The sequence below is a fragment of the Pezoporus occidentalis genome, unplaced genomic scaffold, assembly GCF_034315485.1.
Source record: "Pezoporus occidentalis ecotype Australia unplaced genomic scaffold, CSIRO_AGI_Poc_V1 ctg176, whole genome shotgun sequence".
NCBI classification, from domain to species: domain Eukaryota; kingdom Metazoa; phylum Chordata; class Aves; order Psittaciformes; family Psittacidae; genus Pezoporus; species Pezoporus occidentalis.
In genome coordinates this window covers 1402330-1428652 of record NW_026913596.1, presented here as the reverse complement: position 1 = coordinate 1428652, position 26323 = coordinate 1402330, and the positions used below count along the sequence as shown (strand labels likewise).

At 46.4% G+C, this 26323-nt stretch overlaps 2 protein-coding genes across 2 annotated transcripts in view; both read left to right on the top strand.

The window, feature by feature from the left end:
* Positions 1-12664, top strand: part of PLCH2 (phospholipase C eta 2) — an 80141-nt gene extending 67477 nt beyond the window's left edge. Inside the window, exons 23-25 of the mRNA XM_062614585.1 lie at positions 226-305; positions 5656-6727; positions 10248-12664. Of these exons, the coding sequence (XP_062470569.1) occupies positions 226-305; positions 5656-6727; positions 10248-11974 (2879 nt within the window). The 3' untranslated portion in view covers positions 11975-12664. The remainder of the gene's footprint in view (positions 1-225; positions 306-5655; positions 6728-10247) is intronic.
* A 4682-nt stretch (positions 12665-17346) lies between these two features.
* On the top strand, positions 17347-25432 carry LOC134161592 (probable glutamate receptor). The gene is made up of 10 exons (XM_062614587.1): positions 17347-18049; positions 20264-20295; positions 20846-20905; positions 21212-21391; positions 21931-22157; positions 22761-22858; positions 23219-23436; positions 23663-23888; positions 24292-24539; positions 25044-25432. The coding sequence occupies exons 1-10, from the start codon at positions 17977-17979 to the stop codon at positions 25143-25145; spliced, it is 1464 nt and encodes a 487-aa protein (XP_062470571.1). The 5' UTR covers positions 17347-17976; the 3' UTR covers positions 25146-25432.
* The last annotated feature ends 891 nt before the right edge of the window (positions 25433-26323 follow it).

Sequence of the window (26323 nt, the reverse complement as noted above, 5' to 3'; positions counted from 1 at the left end):
GCAATAATGGACACTGGAGAAAACAGGACATGGCTTTTTCTAAACTTACAGGGACAAGACGAGGTGGCAATGAGGTTTGTGAGTGCTGTGGCTCCTGGGTAACTGAGTGTGGCTGGGTGATGCACAAGCCTGGATGCTTATTGCAGGGAGGAACTGGGAATAAAATGGTGCATTTCTTTTACTCTTTACAAAAGCAGAGTCTCTAGATCCTATCATCTGTTTCAGGTTACCGGCATGTGTACCTGGAGGGTATAGAAGAAGCATCCATCTTTGTTCATGTGGCAATTAATGACATCTGTGGTAAGGTGAGTGTCTTCAGTGGGATAGAATATGTACATAAGTGAGCTGACAGGATTTTGTATCACAGTGGAGAAGCCCAGTCATTGAAGGTCCAAGCTAGTTTGTTCAACCAGAGTAAACTCCATCTCTGTGATTGTCATGGTAGCCTGAGATCTTTCTGAATATACATAGAGATAAAGGCAAATCAAAAAGAGATTTTTGCAGTGCCTTTTGTGGGAGCCAGGGGGGGAAGTTATTTCATTGCAGCTTGCACACATTTGTGTGATGATTGTATCCAACACAATAAGTGCATCTTGCTGAACAAAGCGTTACACACCTGAACCCTGACTGCTTGTTGCATGTAAAGCTTATTCTATAAAGGCTCTGCCTGCCTGATGCTTTCACACTTCAATTAAATTCTCAAGGATTAAACTATCTGGGTGCTGTATCTAAATTCACACGAATAACTCCAAGCTGAAAGGAAAGCCCTAACTTCAGGCTTTTCCTAGGCCACCCGAGAATGAGCTAGCTTCTTTCCTCGCAGTGCACTAGATTTGTTTTCTTCCGTGCTACTAATTTCAGTGAAATTCAGGATAACTGCAATATCAGCATCCTGACAGCAGAGGGCAGCATTGAGCAGGCCGGGAATCCCGAGTTCCCTTGCTTGGGCGGCTGTTCAATGAAAGCAATTCTTGGAAAGGAAAGCAGCTTTTTTGACTGCTCGATTTTAATCCAGACTTTTGTGGGGTGAAACAGAGATAAATCCCAGGAAAGCCTCGGTTTGTATTTATGGGAGGATGGGCTGTTTTTGGGAAAGAATGTCTCTTTGGACGTTTTACCTCAGTTCCTGCTTTTTTTATTTGATGTCTAATGCCAAACCTTTAGGCAGGTGTAGCTTCATCCTGACAGGATAGGAGTCCTGCCTGGAACTCCTTGTGATGGCACTATGGATCAGTTTGAATTTAGCCCTGTTAAGCACAGAGACATTAGGAGATTTAGGTGAAAGAGAGGTGGTTGGTGTTGGTACAAGCAGGACAATGCAGATGAGCAGTGTTTAATTCTGGGCTGTAGGGCCTGTCACAGGCACCCAGGTCATGGACAATGGTCATTTAGTCCCAGGCTTCAGGGAAAAGTGGTGCCGGCTGAACATTTCAATGCTAAGATCTTTCCTGACTGTATTTTGGGGTTGAAGGGAGCTGTATAGGATGTAAGTTGTGCCTGTTTTGATGGGGTGGGGATGCCATTGTCTCAGAAGCCTTACAGACACTTGCAGACTCAACCAGCTTTATATTTTGTCATGAACTTCTTTGGAGTTCCTGTGAGATAGCTCAGCCTTGGGCACGAGGCCAGAGGGATGGAACTGGTCTGAGCAGTGCCTGCATCCCTCACCTATGTTCTTTAATGAAAGCAGGCATCGATTTGCTGTATGCATCCAGCAGGGAAGGTGATTGCCCTGGCCAGCTCTACTCATCCTTTTGTCAGTTCTTCCTTTCTGTTCTGTTCTTATTCAAAATGATACAGAATAAGCAGATTCTCCTCCTTCTCCCTGTGTTGTGTGCATTCATGATCCTCCAGTTGTTTGCTACTGTCAGGTGATGTCCTCTGCACTGCTCTTGCAGTACTATTGTAAGGATAGCAAATGTTTCAACATCCTTCATTGGAAGTCCAGTTCTTTAAGTCAGTACCCACTGCAAATGGGATTTTTAAATGAAAGCCAAGCTGAGCCTGCATGCCTTAATCACAGACTAGTAACTTCATCAGCTTCCAAGTCACTGCTCTCTATAGCAGGGGTTCATGAAGAGACAATGTTTGCAGTCTGTGTGAATGTTTTAAGAGTTTTCACCTCGAATCTTCTTTGGCAACATTGCACAGCATTATCTCCCTTTAAATCCTTACTTTACCCAGCCTTTAATAAGCATTTGCTCTTATTGTCTGTTTCATGAGTAACTGCCTGGTGACAGTTATAATTTGCAGTAGTGCAATGTCCATTTAAACTTTGGCAGCTATTTTGAGGACTTCAGATTTTCTTGGTAAGTGTTTTAAACAACTGAAGGACCCCTGTGTGCATCCTTTGTGTCCTTATCCGCTGGCTTCCATCCTGATTTGCTTTTTTGATTGCTTTATTCCCTTTTCATGTCCTATGTCTATCAAACACCCCTTATTTCATCTAATTATCACTGCAGTCTCTTTGGATTTACTGGTGTTAAGATGCTGGTGCTGTGCATTGATGGGATTGAAGTACAAGGAATAGGAAGGGAAGCTCGTATGTGTGTTTGAATTAGTTTATCATTTTTAATAGAAACTACTGAAAATATGGAGCAGATATTGCACAGCCCTTCCTGGGTTGGTGTCTTGGAATCATGCTCTGCTTTGGTTTCTCAGTTAACAGAGTGCTGTTGAAACGAGGATTATTTCCCTGCTTCCCCTCTGTTAATTATGGTCAGAAAAATCACCAGGGTTATCAGCCTGGCTTTACCCTTTATAAATCCAAATATTCTAATCCAAGCATTACCCTTTAGGGGCTTTTTTCTATATGTAGGTATTGCACCTGCTCTGTAGCTTGGTATTACTGAGGCAGAGTCTTAGATTTTTTTTCACCTTAACTTGTATTTAACTGAAATCTCTCTTAGATTGCTCTGTTTCCTGGAGGTGCTTTTCTTTGTCCCTGTCTCTCCTGTAGTTTATTCGTGTACTGTAGAATGTGGTTTTCTAGATGTGCGTATCTCTGAGATCCTCCCTCACTGTTGTTTTGCCTTTACTCTGTTTGTGATTGCAGTGGGCTTCTCTATGTCAAAAAGTCTACTTTTAGAAGCAGAGCGTTTTTAGACGCCTTGAAGGTACCCCCTCCTGCCTCAGGGAGGTGCAGTGACCACCACCACACACCTGCATGCCTCTGACTAGCTGCTTCATTAGCATCAGTGTTTCCTTAGTAATATTTTGAAGCTCCTCAACTCATGTAATGTGAATGGCGACATTTGACTTGGTCAGTTCTGTGGGGTCATTGATCAGAGAGCCCTCCATGAATGAAGCAGATCCAGGATGCAAGCCCTTCATACCTTCCTTTTCTATCATCTTTGAGGCTCTACCTCTAGTGTCTTTTTTCTGGTGTAATTCAAACCACTTTTTCACATGGAAGAGAACAGTAAGAGGCCAGGTTGGATGGGCCTTTGGGCAACCTGGTTTAGTGGAAGGTGTCCGTTCCACTAAGACCCAAATCACAAGTCTGTGATTCTATGATTAACAGTGAATTGTTTGCTAAATTGTGGGAAAGCCTCTTGTGCTGTTTTCCAAGTCTGCTTTAAAGAATGCAGTAGTCCTGTCAAAGCTGGACTGGAGCTGAAAGCCCAAGTTCTGGATCTCCGTCAAAATGGCTCTCCTCTTTCTTTCTTTTTTTTCCTCTTTTTCCCTTTTTTTCCCCTTTTTCCAGCTTTTTTTTCCCCTGAGTTAATCGAATTTGAGTTTGGGATCTTGAATCACTCCAGTGATTCAAGCAGTAGTAGCTAGCTTAACAAAGATGCACCGAGTAAGCTAGACTGATACCTGGAGCCCTGCACTGCTGTCACCCATTCCATCAGTGCTTTCCTTTTGTTGGATATTGCTGGGGGGCAGTGTATGACAATTTCTCTGGGTTTTGCAAATCCTTACGTTGTCTGTTTCTGAGAGCACTAAATCCATGTACTTGCCAACTTGTCTCCGTTGGAGCAGAATGCTTTTTTCCTTTCACTCCTCAACAACTGCACAAACTCAATTTGAAGTGAAATTCAAAATGATCCAGGCAGCCTGTTCATTAGTCTGGCTCTCGCAGAGCTTTATCAATATGTAAATTACATCTTCTTTGCCTTGTATGGGAAAAATCAATCCCTACCTTCTTCATCTTATCCTGTATATACTTTTAAAGGCCAATTTAGGTCTCCTTAATCATCTTCTCCTCATACTGGGTCTTGGCATGCAGTAACTAATCTTCAGTCAGCTATAAAAATTGTGGCATACAAATAAACCTTGATCCCATGGGGAAGATTGCACAGGACACGTAGGAATAAAAGCAGCTTTTAACCCAGGCTTAGTGTACAGCGCAGCTCATATCTATCCATGAAGTGCTACAAAGCAAACTCTGAAATGCATGAGCATGCACTTGAATAGTTTGAGGTGAAAGAGAGACCACTGTAATTTAAATGAGACATTTCTGTGCTGTTGGCTGGCACTGCAGGAATGTGACCTCACATGGCACGACTTGAACTGACAGCAAGTGCCAGCAAGCATGGACACTGCTCACATTTTATCATGGGCTTCTTAACATGCATTTCAGTCACAAGCTTGTGTCCTCTGGTTCTATTCATTCTTTGTGCTACAGCTGCTAAAGAGTCTGATTTAACTGGGACATCAAGAAAACAAATAGGAGAAAAATACCGTGTCTCTGCTCTAAGTGATTTATGTGTGGAGGCTCTTTGTACAGAGCACACCCAACATGGTCCTTATCAGGCATCAGCCTGTTGCTTTAAAAGTTGGCAAATACACCCGGAATGTTTACAGGAATGCTGAACCTCTCTGTTTCACTGACATGTAAATCAGCTGTATGATGGTGGGAGATTTATGATGGTGGATATATGTTTGATGCTTAAATAATACTGAAGTTTACAAAGTACTGTATTATCACCATGACTAACTTGGCTTGTTTATAGTGTGTTTCTTCAGTGATGCAAACATACCTGAGTGTCTTTGGATAAGTGTTGTATGGTAGGAACTTATCAAAACGTAATCACACAAGTGGAAATTGGAGTATTTGATGATCATTTGTCAGGCAGGTGGTTCAACTGCTGTTCATAGGAGAGGTCAATTCAATTGAAGTGTAGATCTCCTTTATAGGGAAAAAATCTGATACTCTTAGTCCACAGTTTATTTCCCAACAGTTCCTAAAGAATGTAAATCTCCATTTGAACATCCAATTTATTATTACCTGTTTAACTCAAGAATATTCTTTAGCTTAAGAGGTCACTATCAACTAAATTCTATAACCACATCATGCTGCAGGACAAGTAAAATGATTTTAAAGTAACTTTTTAAAATTACCATCATTTCTACAGTAAGAAAATGATGACAGATACAAAGATAAGCCTGATTGGAAAAGTTTATCTTAAAAACATAGTTGAGCAAAGAAAGACACAATGTTTTGCAAAGCTGCTGTTACTGATTTGTTTCATTTTTCATCTCTGTCCTATTTCTGGTTCAGTTCTCATGCTGATGGTAGGAATACGGCAGGAGACTCTATACATAGTGCATACGTGACCTGATCATTTGTGCATGAGTTCCTGTGGCCCAAGGAAGACACTTGATTTTTTAATTAAGGACATGTTGTTTTGTTTTGTTTTAATTTTCCAGGCCAAACAGGCTCTAGGTCTAAAAGGTCTGTTTCTCAGAAATCCAAAGCAGGCCTCTCTGGACAGTCATGCTGCTGGTCAGCTCCATCGCAAACATTCCTTTAGCAGCCACATCCTGAGGAGGACAGCCAGTGCGCCCACCAAGAGCCAGAAGAAGAACAAGAAGGGCTTTCCTGAAATTGCTTTTGACACAAAAGACAACAGCTCTGAAGGGGTCAGTGAAGACCATGAAGTGGACGCTGCCTCACAGCCTCGCTTTGAGCAGGAGGCAGAAAGCGCTCCCCTGACACCAGCTCCCCGAGATGGTGCCAGTGGGGAGGTGCATGGCAAGGGGTTGAAAGGTAAGGCCCATGGTTCCCATAAAGCCAAAAGCCAAAGCTGTGCTCGAGGGGGTGCTGCTTTCAGTGAACCCATCCAGAGGTCTGACAGGGTCCGGCTTCAGGAGCACCAGAGTGAGAAGCAAAGCGTCTTTGCACGCTGTGCCATCAACAGCTCTGGTAGGATTGGAGTGGCCACCAATTGCATGAAATGCATGATTGGCTCCCAGGAAAGCCCAGATCTAGAATGCCAGTGGAGTGACCATCCTAGCAGGCCTATTGCTAAAGATATACTTCACCATGACCAGTATAGCAGTATAACTGGAGAAGAGAGGTTAGAGCTAAAAACCTGGGGTGTTAAACCTGTGAAAGCTCAGCCCAGGCGGCAAGCAGCAGATTTGCAGTCTTGCAGCAGCGCTGGAACTGGTGATGATCTAACAAGGAGCACCCAGTCTTTTGTGACCCCAGGGAAGAAAACTGTTGAATCTAAATGTCATGGAATAAAGGCTCATTCCCGGCAGCAGTGGCAGTGCCAATCAGGTGGCAAATATGGAAGCACTGTCAACTTGGTTGCAGCCAGCAATGGCTCTGTATCCTCCAACTCCAGCAGTCTAGAAAGCCTTGGAAGCCCAGAATTCCCCAAGCGCTGTTCTGAAACTTCTCGAAGGCAAGTGGGTACCCTACAGAGGGAAATGAACGCCTTGTTCGTTCAAAAGTTGGAGGAAATTCGAAGTAAATCCCCTATATTCTTTACTGGTAAGACCAGATTTTCTTCACCCTTCTCCACCGTAGATCACATAATTGTCTCAGCTTCTGCATAGCAGCTTTACCTGGCAGCTCCTCTCTGTTGTTTTGTTACCAAAAGCTCTTTTTCTTTATTGTTGGCAATGACTGAAAAAAGTCTGCATAAATGTTTGTATTTTATTTTATTTTCTTTCCTAGAAGTGTCTGGTCTAGATTAGTCCTTCCCATGCCTAGCTGAGCATCTGCAGTGGTAGAACTGTCAATGGCCCATCAGTGCTTGGGTTGCTTGTTTAGGGTGTTTTGTTTCCTCATGTGTTTTGGTTTTTAGTGAATGTGGTATGATACTAAGTGAATTTTAAGATCCAAACCAGAGCATTAAGTAGAGATTGACCATTGGAAATCTGTCTTAACAAACAATATTCATTATCAGTATTTGTGTTTCACTGAGGGATAACCACACCAGAAATGATGCACTCTGCTGGCAGTAACACTAATTCCTTCCTCAAAGAACTTGCAAACTTACTGCCATCAGTTCAGGGATTACTGGATGGAATTCTCTTCTCTGGGTTATTCTGGAGATCACATTTAATGAATACAGCAGACCATTCTGGTCCTAAATGTCTAAATCCCCATTTATAGATGTGCTTAGTGTTATGTATGTGATTTGACTGTGACCCGAGGGTATAAAGGAGTGAGGTATCTGATGTGATGTTGCTTGACACCAGCCGAGCTAGGTGGACTGTTGGCATTTCCAGGTTGCAGAGTAAAATGTGTTGGTTTAAAGGACAGCTGCTTAAGCTACAGCATTTCATAGCTGTGCCCAGGCAGAAATATGCACGTGGTCCCTGAGATTGCGCAGCTGTGTCTGTGCTCATGAGCTGGATGTTTGGGGAGATGGAGAACAGGAGCAGAGGTGATCAAGGTTTACATTTTAATAAGGAAGCTGACGCTTTTTTACCCTCCTGATTTGTCAAAGAGAGGAGGTAGGGAAGAGATTTTGGCAAGATTTTCTGTTTCATACAATTATGAAGGCGAAGTAAAGAAACACGGCTTTTGTCTGTGACTACAAAGCATCTCCTCCAATCCCTTCCCCTTAATTGTCTCAGGAATTTGGACAAGGTTATATGGGAACATTAGGGGACTTTGGTGCTTCTTGGAATGCAATCCCTTTTTTAGTAACAGATTGTGGCTTCTTTGAGAGCCACATACAGGAATGTAAAATGCCCCATTTGTTTGATCAGTTAAATCTGGTTCAGTGCCTACGATTTTTCTATTTCTCTTTCTTAATTCTACTTTTTATGTATTTTTTCCAATATCTGCTTTGAGGCTTTTAGGAAACTCCCAGGGCAATGGGAGCAGAGGGGAGAAGTTTGCCCATTCCCATGCCTTGAAATGAATCCAAAGTAGCAGAACTCTTTCAATGCCCAGATTATTGGCATTAGGTTTTTCATAAGCTCTGAGTAGTGGTGCTGTATGAAACCATTTCCCATTACCAGTGCCAGCTCCCCTGCCAGCCCCCCAAGTCACTAAATAAATACTGTGATATGCTTGAAATTTGATTAAATCCATCTGACTTCCCAAGCATGGACTCAGCAAACCTTTAAAATGGTGAAGCAGCCACTTGGAGTGGCTGCTGCTGATCCAGTAACAAAACACTGTGCTTGCACAGTGTGCTCTCCCCATCCGCCCTCCATTTAATGCCTTGTGCCAAGAAACCAGGGAAACCAGTAACATCAGCCTAATATGGGTGCATTTCATAATTAACAGTCCGTTGGTGGGAAGTGCCACTGGGATAAGACAGGAAACTATAGTCTCTCATTGTCCCCTTAATGGCAGCAGCATTACAGTTCCCAGTATTGGGCTGTGTAATTGTCCCATAATCTGTGCTGACAGGCCAAGGTTTTCCCCATGCTGATGGATGGGGAGCAGAGCTCGTTGGTCTGATCAGCTCCAAACTCTTCCCAGTCCTCCTCCAGATCCTGACAAGTTCTGTTGTGTTGTGAATGGTGGGGTTTGCTTATGGACACACGTGATGCCTTCCCTTTGAACACTCCTAGCTGATCTCACATGGGCCATTGAGCGGCTTTCTCCATCGTTAAGCGTCTTGTCACTGCACTGGGGTGGGAATACTGGTGTTGAAGGGAAAGGCCCAGTATTTCCTTGGAATTTTTTGGTAATGCAGGTTATCTTTTCCCTTAGCATTAGGAAAGGGCTTTGGAGAAGAGGAGGCTGAATTCCATTCCCCAGCCCAGCAGAGTGCATTTATTGAACAATAGCAAAAATTGCTCTTTATTTTTCTATCACTAAATAATGGATTTTAAATCCCTTCATTTATGGATCCCACTGAGTGCTCTGGTTGGTCAGAAATTCTTAGGATCCTACAAGAATGCGTGAATATTTTTGTCTGTTTCCCTTCCTTCCCTCAGCACTAATTTATCCTGTTACCTGCACCTGCCTTCCCTACATTAACTGGATTTTTCCTCTGTTCTGTCCTATTATTCCACATGCACACTCTCTCTTTCTAGTTAAGAACTGAAAGGACAAGCAAGCCAAAGGTAACTGTCTCCTGAGTGTCACTGATCGAAGCACCTTGTTGCCTGTAGTCCCAGTTTTTGTTTGTTTCCTGACATATAATTATCTGCTCCTATGTTCTTAAGGTTGTTGTCTGGCTCAGTGGTGCTTTGCTAGTTCTCAAGCGCATGTTTGCATTGTGGTTTGGAGATGTGGGAAATAGTCTGTTGGGCGTGATTGCTTTGGCTCTTGGGATACAGGTTATGAACACTGCAGGCAGAAGGAGAGTTCCCTTCAGGTAGTTGGTGGCCATAGGGATCCTATGGATTGTGCTGTCACCTGGTGCTCGTGAGCCACGTGTCTTGCAAAAGAAATTATAAACTTCATTAGGAAAACCAAGTTAGCCTGTTTAAAGTTTAGTTTTGGTTTTAAAAGGCACACTGACTACGCTCCATTGTATGTGTATAGCTTGTGCTGTTTGTCATCTGCTCCAGAAATCCAGCGCTGCTTCTCTTCCATGTAATTGATCCCTGGGACCATGTCTGTTGTTTGGGCAGTGGTGCTCTGATTATTGTACATAGTCTGCTGATGCTCTGATGCATTGACGTGTTTGAATGCTGCAAGGAAGGAAAAGAGCAATTCAAGTGGTGCTGGGAGGTGGAGGAAGAAAAGTTATTTTATGAGAAGGGGCACAAAGGACACAAAGAAATGGATGGGTAGTTTGAGTGAGATAATCAGAAAGGCAGTGTGGTGCTACCATGCATGGACTGAGATTATCTGAAAGAAATGGGGCTTTTGAGGAGGTAAAACTGAATGGGCAGAAGATTTTGCTGCCTTTAGCCAGATGATTGAAATCATAAGTTACTATAAAAATCATTATTAATATCTGCAGCTACTACCTGAAAACAAAATAACAGAAGAATGAATCTTCAGCTGAAGTGCCATTTGTAATAGGTATTAACTCATGTCTTTGTTTTTCTTCTTTCTTTCTTTTTCCTGTCTTTTCATGTCTCCCAAGTAGATGTCTGCCATTTCTCCATACAGAGGTCAGTCACTTCTTTATGCAGCCTAGAAACTATCACTGAAGAGCCTGTTATTGCCAATGAAAACCATCACACCAGCCTTTTCTTCCCTCTGCCCATTGCTCCTTACAGTGATTCTGAAGAAGCATCTGTGTCTGATCATTCCACTGAATCTCTATCAGAAGCAAGCAGCAGATCCAACCAGCCTCAAGAGTCTCTACTCACTAGAGAGCAAAGAACAAATCTGGCTGCAGAAGACCAAGTGCAGGTAGTCACAAGAGCGGCTGACACAAGTTTAGTAGTTCAAGAGGATGACAGGGCAGGCGTGGCAGGATGTCTCAAAGAAGAAAATGGCTGGAAACAGGCATGCAGTAAAGCTGAAGACCAGTGTGGACTGGCAGTGCACCCTCAGAAAGCCTGGCTGGTACTGGCAACAGGTAAGACTGATGGACAACCTGTTGAGAACTGCCAGGACCAAAATGGCCAACCAGGCATGAGAAGCGCCATTGAATCCAAAGGGCAAACACTCGGTGCAGCAGCTGTTGTACGGCAGCAAAACGATGCGATTCACAGCACGCAGACAACTTTGCCTCCAGATACTCTTCAGAAAGCCCAGGCTGCACAGGCTCTACCTGTTTCTCAGACAGGCTCTTACATGTTAGTACGAAGGTCAAAGAGTGAAGGCCTGAAGATGGCAGACTCCTCAGCCTTAATAAAAATTCCAAGTAACCTGTCTCCAGCAGCAGAGGTATACTTTGATGCCACTGTTAATGACCGGATCTGGAGCAAGCTAGATTGCAGCAATCATCGTGACAGCATGTCCTCCTCTTCCAGCATGTCCTCCAATGACACTGTGATAGATCTCTCTCTCCCCAATCTAGCTCGCAAAAGCCTCCCAGATCTTGGCATCCATCATGAGAATTTTGAGCCCCTTGCCATAAGGAAGGGTATGCGTCCACGATCAGCCACAGCCTCCAGTAACGAGATGCCAATGGTGAGCAAGACCAGATCCAACCCTAACCTGAGGTCTGGCCAGCTGCCAGCAGATGAACTGTGCCCCCGTCCTCTTGCCAGGGGTCCTCAAGATGCATTCTCATCCATCCCTAGAAGGCATACGTGGAGCAGGCTCTACATAGAAAGTCTCAGACAGTCTTCTAACAAATCCAAAGCACAGGACATGGTTGGGAACAACCAGGCAAAATCCAAAAGTCTTGGAGACCTTACCTCTGATGATATTGTGTGCACTTTTGAAAGCAAATACCGTAGCATCAGCAGGAGCTTCGTCACTCGGTCAATGCGGGAGCAGCGCCGCTCTTCAGGCCTGAGATCCTCAGTCAGACCCCAGGATGAACTGACGGAGCAGCTGAAGAAGCTGACAGCCTTTCAGCAGGAAAATGATATCACTTCCCCTATCAGCCTTGACCCAAGTGAGTCTGAGGAGGAAGGGGAGAGCGTGGGGCTCCTGCGCCGCTCATCGTCACGCAGCCAGAGCCGGGTGCGGTACATCGCCAACAGGGCTAAACAGGCCCAGGAGAGGCAGCGGCTGCAGAGCCTGGGCCAGCTCGGTGCCAGCCCCATCGAAGAGAGAGGGAATCCCGAGGGAGCCTGCAGCGTTGCAAAAGCAGTTTGTACGGATACAGCTTCTCCTGCCGTGTTTACATCCCAGCCCAAGAACCAGACTGATTATAACACTGACACAGAAGTCTTCTTTATGCTGAAACTGTAGTTCTGGGGAGCACTGAAGAAGGTGATGTTTACATTCCTAGCAAGCAAACCACAGTGACCTGAGAGGCACAAAACACCCTCGTCTGGCTCAGCACTTCCTGGCCTTCCCTTCAGTGTAAAGGGTCTTAATATCATGACTCCAAAAGAACAGATGAGTGTTAAATTTGTCAGCTTGTAGAAATAGAACCATCAAGTGAAATCAGGCACTTGTATTTTTACAGTCCTAGTGATCTGACCTCCTTTTTTCTAAATACACTTCCCCAGCCTCAAATTTGGCCTCTGTTGTGTGTCACCACTTCTTGCATTCACATTTTGCTCCATGCAAATCTCGCATTCTTTACAAATTTCAGTAACTGCTTCTTAAAATAGCTAAAGCTGATGTTTAGTAGGTAAATGTGATGCTAATGACAGCTAAAGGTTAATTTTGCTCTTACAAATTGTGGATCCACAAAAAGAGGCTGGGTTGCGAGTCATGCTTCCAGTCCTTGCTTATTTTTTGAGGCCTCTGAGGGTGTCTTCTCTGGGAAATATTCCAAATTGCAGTGAAATTGTTCCATGAATTAGTAATGTGGTAGATAAAGTCCATCTTCCATCGTGGGCCTGTTTATTGCAGATGGTCTCGACTCTGAAGAAGAGCTCTCGCTCTGTTCCAAAGCAATGCTTTTTTAAACCAAGCTTGTTTATATATATATATCTATACATATATACACATCTGTGTGTATGCAAATAGATGTCTGCACCTAGCTGTGCACATGCACACACTTTTAACTGAACTGTGACTGTTCCTTGTCTGAAAGCATCATCTGTGGGAATGAGACAGGAGAGAGAAGGGAATTACTGAAAATAGACTGGAAACATCTTCTGACTTTGATTCAGAAATGGCTCAAAAGCAGGCTGGTCTTTGCTTGGAAACAGACCATCCCTTCCTCCCGATACTTTAACAATGCTGCTGTACATAGCACTTTTTGGATGAATTTTACTATTTCTGTATTGCACTGCCATGCAAACTTTTCCAGGTATGTTTTAAACAGAGCTATTTAATTTTTTGTAGATGGACACGTTCAGAATTAAAAACCAACCGAAACACGAGAATAATTTTTCCTCCCCAGTTTTTTTACGTTCTGTTTTTAGGGATGTCATCGTTGTCTTCCTGTCCGTCCATCCCCCTCCCCGTGTCCCCCCCCCCCAGTTATTATGTCATTTATTATAGATGCACATTTTACCAGTGATGGAGAAGAATGTTTACTGAGATGTGTTTTAAAGAGAAGCAGGGATTTAATTTTATTTCAGGCTGCATAGAGGCTGCATTGTTGAGAGGATATTTTGCTTTTTGTTTGTACTGATTCCTTTGTGTATATTGCAAAATCTAAAGATCTGTTTGTAAAACCACCTTACACTACTAAAATAAACATATTTAACCCTCCAGCTGTGACTGTTTACCTGTAACATAACACTTGTTCTATGCTGTCTAGAAGTCTGTACTATACAAACATGGTGAATCCCATCTGCCTTGTTTTATCTTCAGTGGGTAACATTTAATTTTACTCTTCATTCTGTTTCAGATCCAGCTCAAGTTTTCTCAGGTCCACCAAATCCCGTGCAAGTACTGGTAGAGACTGGCATTCTGTCATGCTGTGATGCACAGCACATGGGTTGTCTCAAAGCAATGTCTTGCTTGGCACCCAGTGATGCCTGTGTATATGAACATTCTAGCGGAGCTCATGTAACTAGTAGCCAAACAGACACAATCCAAAGACCTAAGCTGTTCTGTTACAGCTCTCCAAGGAACGTAGTCAGCCCTTTTCCATCACTGAAGTTGTTTGAAGTCTGGCTGACAATACTGCAGCAAAACTTTGCTCTTCACCTGTCTCATTCAAAAATCTCTTGTCTTCCAGGCCCCACAGATTGCACAGTAGGAGTGTGTTAGTTCATGCTCACTCCTGGAAGGTCCTCAGCTTACTTGTGGCTTGCAGGGCTAGGAAGAAGTTCTTGGTTCCTAATTTTAGTATCATTTGGCCACAAGCAGTTAACCTCTGAGGTATCAAAATGTAAGGCTACCTATAGGTAATGATATCATCATGACATGGGGATGGGGCTGTGAGGGGTTAAATTTTCCAATTAAACCTTTTTAAATTGTCTTCATTATGTTTGGTCTAAAAATATTCTCTCAGTTTTCCATCCTGGCTCAGATCTTCATTGTTTGACTTCATAATTTGGATGAGAAACTCTCGAGGTTTGTGTAGCAGAGCCCTGAAGTAACCCTACAAAATCATTTCTGAAGGAAAAAAGGTAAATCTGCCAAGATTAGTCTCACATTGTGTCTTAACACAAAGCAGATGTCATTAGCATTCTCTGGATGAAAAGTCATTCTGTAAAACTTTGGTTTTGGGCTGAAAAGCTGCAGGGAGTTGCTGCTTTTTTATATTTAAAGCAGGAAAGCACCCACAACTTGACAGCTTCAGAAAGTTAATGCTTAAAAGGCCTATTTGTATCTTTTCAAAGACCAAGTTTAACAATCAGATTATCTTTGATTGATACTTGTTAAATTAATGCACCTCACAGAATGCAGTGCCTTGTAGCACTTCCAAGCATTTATCTTTGTTGAAGGTTTTAAAAAGCAGTGTCTGGATTTAACTTAGTGGGTACAGTTGAATTTTGCCTTCCTGCGTCTAAACTAATAGTAGCTACCTTTATAGCTCGTTCTGTTACACTACACACGAGCGTTAATTGTGTGTCTGTTTATTCCTAGGAGTGGAATTCATTTCGTGGTACCCACACTGTTGTGCACTTGCCTTCAAACCACCAAAGACAGCACCTGGAGATGAACCTGTGAGCAGGTCAGAGCCTCCGAGAGGAATCCAAGGTGAAGAGTTCTTTCTGGATTCTTTTCTGTTTTGTCCTATAGGGAGGAGGTAATTGTCATTTGTAACTGATCTTAGCACCTCGGCATAATTTATATTGCAAGAATGATTTACACCATCTGGGGTCTGAAGTGCACTAAAAGTGATCTAAGGACTCCCCTTAATTGCAGTGAGCTATGAGGCAAGCCTTTGAACTCTGTTAGGGGCCAGCTTCACCAGCTGCAGCCTTTTGAATTGAAGTGTAAGCACTTTTTGGCTGCACAGATCAAGCTGTGTTGATATTTAATAATTGATTTCCTCAGTGGCACGTATACAGAATGCTCAGGGAAGAAGGCCAGGATGTGCACGCTCCTGGAGAATTTTCCATCTTCAGTTTTTCATCATCTTAAAGTCAAGTAGGGAGTAAATTGTTGTTTCTTCCTCAAGTGTGGACATGTTCCAAGTCCCCTGCAGGATGACTTGTAGTAGTTTACTCTGCTGAGTTCCTGTGAAGGCACTTCTTTGTTGTTACAGTGCCTTGATGTGCGTATTTATAACTGACCTGGCGCAGCAGAGCAGCCACTTGGCAGTGTAGTGCTTCAGCTCACTTCTGAAGTGAAACTAGTAAATGGGAGGATGGAGGGGATAGGGAATTAATTCCTGTGCCTGTGTGTTAAACAGTACTGTACAATCCAGAGAGGAATGTAATGGTTTACCTTGAAAGCTCAGGCCTTCCTTCAACTGTCCAGGCATTATGAGGAAACCCTAGATGTATGTAATGGTTTGGGGGGTTTTTTGGTGTTATTCATGAGTCTCCAGCTGATCTTCTGAGGCAGCCACAGATTGGAGAAAGTCTGAAGCAGCTCACACTAGCAATAGACAGGAGAGATGGGCACAGCTCGACAGGACACTATTGTAAAGAGAGAGGACTTTCACAGGACCACCCAGCCGGGCAGTAATAGGATTTTCTGAGCCTCAGTGTAGCATTCAGCTGCTGCACCAAACTGCTTCCAACCATTGTCTTCTTGCTGGGTGTAGTCTCCTCTTTCCCAGCCTCAGGTACCGCGGGGTGTGTGGTGGCCCCCGCATACTCGACAGAAGCCTCTCAGCCTGGCTCCTCCCTCTCTTCTCTCCTTATAACAGCGTTGGCTGCGAGCGCAGCATCCCAGCAGTTCCCTGGTGCCTGCTCATCGAGTTGCTGCTCCTGCCCCGTCAGGAAACGGACTAGGAGAGGAGAAAGGAACGCTGTAAGTGAGCTACTGTCTCCAGTCACTGCTCTTGTTGTAGATGGCAAGGACCAACGCCTGTGTGCAGCAGGCTGTCTCCTTCCTAGGTCATGGCTGTTCACCTTTTCCTCTGCTGGCAGCACTGCAGACAGAAGACTGGCTGAGGAGTAATGATGTCTTCTTTGGTTCACAGACTGAAAACCTTCTGAGGAGTGAGAGCTGATTCTAGCAAAGCAGCTGTTTAAATCCTTACTCTGTTTTGCTGTAAAGCCAGCATGAGGAAACTTTGTAGTATCTCCTCAGGTGGATGGTGAATGGATGTTGCAATGGTTAATCTAAGCAGTACCTCAGGAACTCTTTGCACACTGGGAGGCACTAAACCCCTCTGCTCTCCCTTTATTCTAAGGGATTCTGTTTGTCCCTAAATGACTCCAGTATAAATCAGAGCCAGGGAAGTGTATCAGCCTTTGCTAAAAGTCTGTGGTTTTCATTTGTGCACATATTTACACTGTATTTGTTCTTTCAGACAGCAGCAGCAGTGTGTTACAGCGCTCTCTTTTCAGGGGATGCAAGGAATACATTGCCAGCTCTAATTAGCTTTTTTATGAAGGAGACTGCTTGAAATAGAGCTCATTTTGTAGTTTTTACTGAGCTGTATGGAGAAAGTAGCAGTAATTCACAGGTGAAACCTACCAAGAAACAAGCAGACTGATCCATAACTCAAATGTCAGTCTCCTCCTTTGGTGCTTTTGCTAGGATCAAAACATTCCCATTTGAAGTATTTTTCACAGCAAAGACAGAATTTAAATTAAACCCAGAAAGAATCTTCTGTGTTCATTTTATTCACTCCTCTCATTAGGTGAAAAATGTAGAGAAACTGAGGGAGGGAGGCTCCTGAGATGTAAAGCCAAGAGTTTTCCAGGAGGGCAGGTTTGGGGAAACATTCATGATGGGGTAAGATGAACTGAAGCCGTGTTTCTGAGCAGCAACAGAAGCAGCTAACACTGTATGTAGTGTAGGCTTTTTTTGTCTGCAGTCTCCTAAAAGGTAAGTTTTCATTTTTTTAATATGGTTTTTATTGTTTCTGGGATAACGTTGTCCTGGACCTTGGTTGACTCTGTGACAACACATACAATCCAAAATATCTCTGCAGCTGAAGACTTACTATAACCTGGCCTTGATGGTTTTTAATAGTTCTCGTGCTGTTTTACAATGACAAATGTACAACTGTGGCAAGCCCTGCAGAAATCTCATTGCAGAGTTTGAACTGAAAAAAGTTCACTGGAAATATGCTGGTTTCTGCCCTCCTCTGCCTGTCCCTTTTCCCTTGTTCAGTTGCAGGCAGGAGGCTGAGATGAAAGAGGGCTTCAGAAGCAATTTCTCTTTTCTGTAGATTTCTTTTATTAGTGCCTCTTCATACTGTAAAATTTCTGTGACAGCATCTTCCATTTCTCAGAGCACAAGGGCCTGGCTCTCAGGGGCACTTCAGCTGCTTCCCCCTGGGAGCCCATGGATGTGTATCCCCTCCTTTCCCACATCCATGGGTTTGTGTCCCCTGTCAGGGCACACACCTATGCCTACCCCTCTCCAGAGCCTACATGCTCATGGTGGCAAACCTCTCCTTTGTGGAGAGCTGACCAGCAGAGACACAGCACAACATCTGTGATAAATCCACTCTACAGGTTGGTCACATCCTTTTTGCTGCACTAAGTTGCTCAGCAGACTCTTTCCTTTAATACTTGTATGGCTGGGCTCAGTGGTGACTCTGGTTTCACCCAGAGACCTTTGCTTGACTTGGGACCCTTCAGAATGAGTTGCAGAAAATCCAGGATGTACTGCTTCTAACTCAGCAGTGAGGATCTCTAAACACAGCTGTAACTGCTTGCCTTTCACCTCCAGCAGGAAGTTTCCTTTAGGCAGAAGATATTTCTGCTACAATGGACAAAGGTCTTTCCTTCCTTCTCTGTGTGATTACAACCATGCTGCTCCTGGGAGAGTCAAGCCGGACAGGTGAGAAAAATGGTCCAAACCTGCTGCCTCCATCCAAATCTGGGTTTGTTGCTCTTTACAGAGTCAATTCTTTCAGTCTTTAACTGCTAGTGCTTTTTTTGCCTGATTTTCTTCTTCTTCAGCAGCTTATTCTGCTGGTTACATCAACATAGGATTTTGCTTTTGAATTGATTATTAAGATATCACCAGGGCCAAGCTTGTTATTGCCGCTTGTGATTGTGCTCTTTGTGCCTTCACTGCTGTAGCTGTAAATCAGATGACAGAGAGGAGGGCAGGTTAAAAAGCCTAGAAAAAGGGTGTCTAGTGTCCTTGAACACCATCATTGTGGTTAAAGCTGTTTCTTAGGGGAGACAAATGCTGGCAAAGGATGCAAAGGCAAGACTCCCAGCCTAGAGAGAGGATGGGGTAGGAAACTGAGGTGAAGTGGCCAGTGCTTAACAGTGCTGCGAGCTTTTCCACAGGAAGCTAAGCAGGCAGCCAGCTCCCTTTGGAAGGCTGGGCATGTCAGAGGAGAAGGGGTAAAGATGAGGCTGACTTTTGCCACTGCAGTTGTTTCCTGCAGCCACCAGCCTGTGGGGAACAAGAGCAGAGGGATGAGCCTCTTCTTTGTCTTCTGTTCTTCATAGAAGCTCCCAGTGAGGAGCTGGCTTCTGAAGCGTCACTGCCATGAACTGTGAGCAAGTGCTGCGACTTGGTTACTTATGGTCCTTTCAGGAGTCCTTACAATGGGGCTTTGAACAGCTGCATCCAGTGCCACTGTGGGGGAGCTGAGGCCCTCAGTACAGGCTGTTTTCTTCCAGGAAACCCTAGCAGGTCTTCAAAAAGAAGCCTCAAAAAGCTTTTAGTGGCTTTAATGAGTTTCTAAAGGGAGACAAGAGAACTCCTTTGTGAAGATTTCCAGCTCCCATGGAGAACTGTAGTGGAGAGGGAAAAAACAGGTTTTGTTTCACCATAATGTAGAGTTCAGCTCAAGGCCAAAAACTGCAAAACCACAGGATGAATAATACATAATGAATGAATATGCTGTTATATTTAATGAAAAACTCACAGCTTTTGCTTGAAAGAGTGAATTTTTGGTGTTATCTTGAGGGATTTTTGGCTTTTCCACTGTCAATTCTTTGATTCCCAGGAGCAAAGCTGTGCGTGTTCTAGAAGAAGCATCCTAGGCAATTAGTGAGTCGTACATTGACACAACTGTGGGGTCAGTTCTGCATCTCAGACACTGTAGTTTTGCTCTTTTGCAGCTGGGGTGAAATGGGGGGATTCTCCTCAGGATTAAGGAAAGAGAAGCTGTGGATCAAATAATTTAACAAGACTTGCTGGAAGTCACACAGCAGAGCAGAGAGTAGAACCCAGCGGCAAAGCTGACCCCAGTAGAAGCACTTGGTGTTTTTACCAAAGAGGGGAGTATCATTACCTTGGTTTTACAGATGGGAAACTAAGGCATGGGAAAGAGAAGTAATACCCAAAAGGTCAACAGTGGTGTGACATTTGGTCTTCACTCTGTGCGGTTCACAGAGTTGTTCCTGGCTCCCATTATGCTTAAACCCTGTCAGTTTTATGGACTTCCCTTGCTCTCTATTCATTGATGTGACACAAAGAGCAGGCAATCCCAGAGAGGCTTCCTGGCCCCTTTTGCTGTTGATTCCTGGTTTTGGACGTGGCCCTTTTGGAGGCTTTAGTTTTCAGAGGAATGGAAGGTCAGGGTGCTTGGAAATTGAGGGGGGAACAGAGCAGGACATAGTGGAGAAAGGTTTATATCCCGGTGGGTGCAGCCCCTCGTGTCTTGGAACTTGATAGTGATGGACTGTTTACAGGGCTTTTCCTTAGGGATATTGATGGGGTTTGCTGGAGTTAGAGGGAAATCTCAGTTGTGTGGAGCAGCAGAACTGGCTTTTCGCCTCGCTGGGGAGGACAGTCAGGAAATAAGCCAGCTGATTGTGCAGAATCAGTGTGGGAGTGACAGCCCTCATCGCTGAATTACAGTCAGAACCTTTTGTAGTCTAAATCTGGCTGTGGTTGTTCCTGCTCCTGTTTCACACTAGCACTGTGCTGTGCATGAGCAAACTTGAACTGCTGCAGCCATGAGCTGGTGAGGCCAGGACAGTCATCGTGCTGTTGAAGTGCAGTGGGAATGAGGGTGTGAAACGTCACTTTTGAGGAGCTGTAAATAAAAGCCCTGCAGGAAGCTGATGATGTTGTTGTGTTTTTCAGGAACCTCAAGGAATGACGATGCTCTAAGTCAGGTATGTTTGAGTTCCCTGGAGCGGAGCTGCCGGTGAAGGTGCGGGTGCACAAGACCAGAAATAGACGTGGTCACGGTGTGCAATGCTTTTAATCCATGAAGTTATCATTTTGAGTACATTTCCATGGCTGGTGCTGGCCATGTCTGAGTCTGTGTGCGTCTGGACTGGGGTTTTGCTTTCCTTTAGTCCAGAATTCAGAACTCAGCCGTGCCCCAGGGCAGAACCAGCCTCCAGCCGCTGACTGTTGTGTCTGCAACAGGCACTGATCTCTTTGGGAGCCCGTGTGCACTGTGTGCTGCGTGACAACATTTAAAGTGACTTTTACTCAGGCAACGAATCCTGACAACAGGCACTGAGGGGAAACGGTTGTGATGGCTCAGTTCCTGCTGGGGAACCACAGTGGTGGGGTTGCTGCAGCTCACAGGGTCAGATTTACAGCTGGTTTAGCACAGGAGACCCCCTGACACCACCACCCCCCCCCCCCTCCAGCTGAGGGCCCTGCCTGGGACTTTGCAACCCCATCATTCCCGCTCCATTTCTCGATCTGCAGGGCATTGACTCGAGGAGACCAGAAGAGGCTCTTCCAACTCTGACCGTCACAACGATCCTGGTGAGGCAGTGGCACGGCTCTGGGGTGGCTGGGGTCACGCTTTGCCTTTTCTTCCCACCCATGTATTTGAAAGTGGATTTTTGTGCCAGCGCCTCAGCACCCTCACAGGGAAGAGCTTCTGCCTAAGAGCTCATCTCAGTCTCCCCTCGGGCAGGTTAAAGCCATTCCCCTTGGCCTGTCCCTACAGGCCCTTGTCCCAAGCTCCTCTCCAGGTTTCCTGCAGCCCCTTTAGGCACTGGGAGACTGTTCTAAGGTCCCTGCAGGCTCTGGGAGCCCAGAACTCTGTGTCTTTCCTCCAACATGCAGGAAGATCCCTACGTCATGGTGAGGAGCGCGGAGCTGGAGGGGTACTGCATCGACCTGCTGAAGGCTCTGGCTGCAATGCTCCGGTTCCGCTACAGGGTGAAGGTGGTGGGCGATGGGCAGTACGGAGCTGTCGCTCCCGGAGGCAACTGGACCGGGATGATCGGTGAAGTTCTGAGACGGGTAATCCTCTGTTTGTGCTCTTCCAGAGTGGGCTCCGGGAGGGCAGAGCAGTGCCGGGGTCTGCTCAGGGACCGAGCAGCTCGGGGTCATCCTGCCTGGGGCATAGAACTCATGAGCAGCAAGACCTGTGGTTGGGTTTGGCCTGCGTGTATGGAAAGCAGGGAACACGGAGGTGATGGCCACAGCAGGAGCTCACTGTTAGAGAGAGGCTCCTGGGCTGGTCTCAGAGGTCACCCAGGGTTTCTTTGAGCTCTGAGGAACTGCACAGGCACCTCAGCTCCATGGCGAAACAAAGATAACAGCTGTCAGGAAAACTGGCCTTGGACACCGGAGCCTCAGCCGGTCTGTGATGCTGTGGCAGGAAACCATGAGGCCAGATTCCAGCCCGCAGCCGTCAGCACAAGGCTGCCCTGTTTGTCAGAGCTGTCGTGGCACAGGGCAGTGCCCAGCGCTGCAGACCTGCCTCAGCCTGGGGGGCTCTGCTTGCGCAGGCTCTTCAGGCAGGTTGAGGGTCCGTTGGTTTCCTCCCCACCCCGCAGGAAGCAGACATTGCAGTGGCGCCGCTGACGGTGACGTCAGCGAGGGAAGAGGTGGTCTCCTTCACCACCCCGTTCCTGCAGACCGGGATCGGAATCTTGCTCCGCAAAGAAACCCTCTCTGAGGAGATGTCGTTCTTCCACTTCCTGGCCCCTTTCAGCAAGGAGACCTGGACCGGCCTCTTGTTTGCCTACGTGCTGACGTGCTTCTGCCTCTTCCTCGTTGCCAGGTACGAATGAATGAATTTGTTTCCCAGGTTTTGGTCAAGTCAGCTCCTTTCCCAGCTATGGAGAGACCTCGGTTCTAAAGGAAGCACCTGGGTGCATTTTGCTTTGAGGAACCTTCTGTACAGGTCCAGAACCAGGGCCAACAAAGCTTCGGTAATGTCAGGTTAAGAGCACAAAGAGCACGAGATCTGTGGATGTGGCCTACCTAGGGCTGCTGAGAGCACTGTGTGCTTGTACTTCAGGTCTTCCTTCTCACCCTTACCAGAGTTTGCTTTGGACTATGACCATGTTCCCATGGGCAGGTCCCTCTCCCGTATTTTTATGCACTGTGTCCTGCATCGACTGATGGAAGATTCTCTCTGCCACCCCTCCACTCTTTCCCAAGAGATTTGGCTTCCCCTGCTTTCTTAGGCTGCAGCTCTCTGCAGCTGCAGTCTTGAACAAAAGCTCTGCTCTGGAGCCCTGGACTCCTCAGGTGAAAGAGGAGCTGCCATGCACAGAAGGGGCATTTTCAGTCTAATCTGCACTGCTGCACTCACGCTGCAGGATGGTTTAGATCTTTTGTTCCCCTGAGTGTCTTGTTTTATCCTGTCATTTTCCCACAGGCTGAGCCCCTGTGAGTGGAATGAGCCAAAGAACGAAGAGAACCACTTCACCTTCTTAAACAGCCTCTGGTTTGGGGCAGGAGCCCTTGCCCTGCAAGGTGAGCTGGAGAACAGCCATGGAGGGGCTCTGGAGGAGGTACGGGGTTTGTATACCCAGCTCTGGTGTGTCTGTAGCTGCTCTGGGGAATGTGAAGGTAACCACTGCACTGGTGCTTCGTAGAGGGGAGCTTTTTGTTGTTGCTTTTGGCTGCTGACACTGCTCCAGCTCTGCTCTGCAGGTTGGTGCAGGTCAAAGCAGCCATCGCAGCTCTTCTCAGGCTCATGCAGTCAGTAGCTGCAGGGCAAGTTTTGCAGTTTGGCCTTTATGTAGAGGGAAGCCTTGAACTCGGCTCCCGGTCTAAAGCTCTTTGTGTCTCTGTGCATCCCTCCCATGTGTTTTCCCGGCCCCGGCCATGCAGGTGTCACCCCTCGGCCCAAGGCTCTCTCTGTGCGGGTTGTTGCTGCTGTCTGGTGGCTCTTCACCATCGCGCTGCTGGCTGCCTACATCGCCAACTTCACTGCCCTGCTGAGCTCCGGCAGCGAGCAGCTCCCCATCCAGACCTTTGAGGACCTTGTGAAGCAAAGGAAGCTGGAGTTCGGGACACTGGAGGGCTCCTCTACCTTCTACTTCTTCAAGGTACCTGTTGTTCTGTTCGTCTCTCCCTCCACCTTTTCTCAGGGAGAAAGGCCTGTAGAGGACTGTGTGTTTATATTATAGTGCATTCCTTTACAAGCCAGCAGTCTAGCCTGCAGGGGCTCTCCCTGTGTGCCTCGAACAAGTTATTTTGCAACCCCTGCACATATGGGCAGATTTTATATGATGGTTTTGCACTTCAGTTGACACTTGGATTTTTGGGCCGCAGAACTCCAAGAATCCCATCCATCAGATGATCTACGAGTACATGGACAAGAGACGAGACCACGTTTTAGTCAAGACCTACCAGGAGGCAGTTCAGCGGGTGATGGAGTCCAACTACGCCTTCATCGGGGAATCCATCTCCCAGGACCTCGCTGCCGCCCGGCACTGCAACCTCATCAGGGCCCCCGAAGTTATCGGAGCCAGAGGATTTGGCATCGCCACCACCCAGGGTTAGCCTGTGTCCTGCTCCTGCCCCCCTCTCCACTTGGAATCATGGAATGGTTTGGGTTGGAAGGGACCTTCACAGCTCATCCAGCCCCGTGCAATGAGCAGGGGCATCTTCGACTAGAGCAGGGTGCTCAGAACCACATCCAGCCTGGCCTGGAATGTCTCCAGGGAGGGGGGCAGCCACCACCTCTCTGAGCAGCCTGTGCCAGGGTTTTAGCACCCTCAGTGTAAAACATTTCTTCCTCACATCCAGCTTGAATCTCCCCTCTTAGTTTTAAGCCATGCCCCTCGTCCCGTCAGCCTCCTGCTTCAGACCCCAGTGTTTCTTGGTGCATAGCAGAGGACTGCTCAGACGTGCTCTGAGCTGTCCCGGGCTCTCCTCACGCTCTCATTCTCCCCCCGCAGCATCCCCGTGGACGAAGCAGCTCTCTGTGGCCGTCCTCAAGCTGCGCGAGTCCGGGGACCTCGACTACCTGCGCAACAAGTGGTGGGAGAGCAGCTGCCTGCACAGGAGCCGCGAGCGGTGGAGCCCTCTGCAGCCCCAGGCACTGGGGGGGCTCTTCCTCACCCTGGCCATCGGCCTGGCCCTGGGCGTGATCGCAGCCGTGGCCGAGCTCTCCAACAAGAGCAGACGCGCTGCTGGGCATGCCAAGGTGCGTGATGGGTTTATCTCCTGCCCTGATTCCCTGTATCCCACCGGACCAGCAGGAACAAGCTCGGTACCAGCCTGATCCTGCTTTTTCTGAGGAAAGCAGTGCAGTGACAGGGGAAGCCATCGTACCCAGTTACTCTTTGAAGAGCTGGGCTTTCATGGCTTAGGCTGGGTGACTGATTCCTAGCCTGGACAGGGCAGCAATAATAAAATAACCTCCCAGCCTGCCAAAACACGAAGTAGAAACGTCTGCTCGGTTCCCTGGCAGCCCAAGTGCATTCCAGTGTGCTCAGGGTGTACAGAGGACAACAGATCACCAGTAACAAGTTTATTCTCAAGTATGGCTCCTCTCAAGTCACTTGACAAGCAGGAAAACACATGTAAATGAAACCGCACTAGAATCTGAGCATGTCCCTGTTCCCTGCCTGTTCCAGGGGCGGGTTGTGCACCCCTTCCCAGGACACAGAAACACCCATCCCTGTGTTTCCTCCCTTTTGTCTTCCAGAAATCTTGCTGTGCTGTTTTCACAGAGGAAATCTGCACTCGTCTGCACATAAAGAAAAACATGAGACAGAGCCAGGAGACTTCAGGGAGGGCCAATGCTTAACACTTCTGTCCTGAAGGAACAGGCCTCTGTTAGGTTCATACCATGTGTATTTCATAGGAACTACATCGATGTAGACAGATGTTTCTCTGCAGGTCTAGAGTGTTAGTTTTCTAATTACACACACACAGAGCACTTCTGGATTGGTGGAGCTGGATGCAGAAGAAAATTAAGTGACTTGGAAGAATTTAAGTCCATGAGGGATAGAGGGTAACTTAGCAGTAAGGGAGGTTAATGATGTGGTGAGATACAGCTGAGGTGGCTGCAGTGGTGGGTCTGTTATTTAGTTTAGAAGTACATGAACACCTGTAGGAGTCGGTGACTTGGGACAGTTAATACAGAGCCTCTGCTTACTACTGACAGCCTGAGGTACAGCCTTGGAAACAGAAAGCTCTCTCTTAGCTGCCTGTTCTCATCAAGAGCTGCTGCTGAAACGTGCCAGTTACAAACTGCCCCATTCTGAGCAGATGCTGCTCACTGGGAAGATTGATTCTGATGAGGAATGAGAGAGCTGAGGTGTAACCCCCAACGGTGGGACTTAACTGGATCCCCTGCAGTGTGCCCTGAGGGAGCCCATGCAACTGAGGAACTACTGGACATAAGAAGTGCCAGATGTGGACTTGTCCTTGCCCAGTTCCCATCAGGGACGGGTTTCACTGCTCAGCCATAGAGGGTTAACAGTTTACCCAGTCAAGAACTACTGAGGAAGACTGAAGGTTGGAATCCAGCAGTACCAGAGTGTGAAGCCTGGTTATGGGTCAGCTGAAGTACAAGTTCCCCAGGGAGGGGTGAGGCTGTGGGCACTGGGCATTAGCCTCTTGCTTGCAAAGCAGAATCTTTGGGTCTTAAAGGGAGCAGCTGGCTCAGTTGTGTATTACAGTTCTCCCACTCAGAGCTGGAATGGCTGATGCAAAGTTCATGGTTAAATTACTCCATTTAGGTACTGCACAGCCCACGGAGGGGGAAAGAAGGCAAATTCAGTTACTTGGGAATGGCTTTAACTGCACTGCAGGAACCAAGAGACTAACTCCTACCCATCCCAGCATTAAATAACTGAAGGCAACAGAATCTAATATGCCTGCAACAGGAGGACAGATGGGTGCTCCTTAACAGAGCACTTCATGTTCACTTTGCGGGTAACTTAGTAAGACTAAACTTCATCAAACTATGGCTGAGTAATT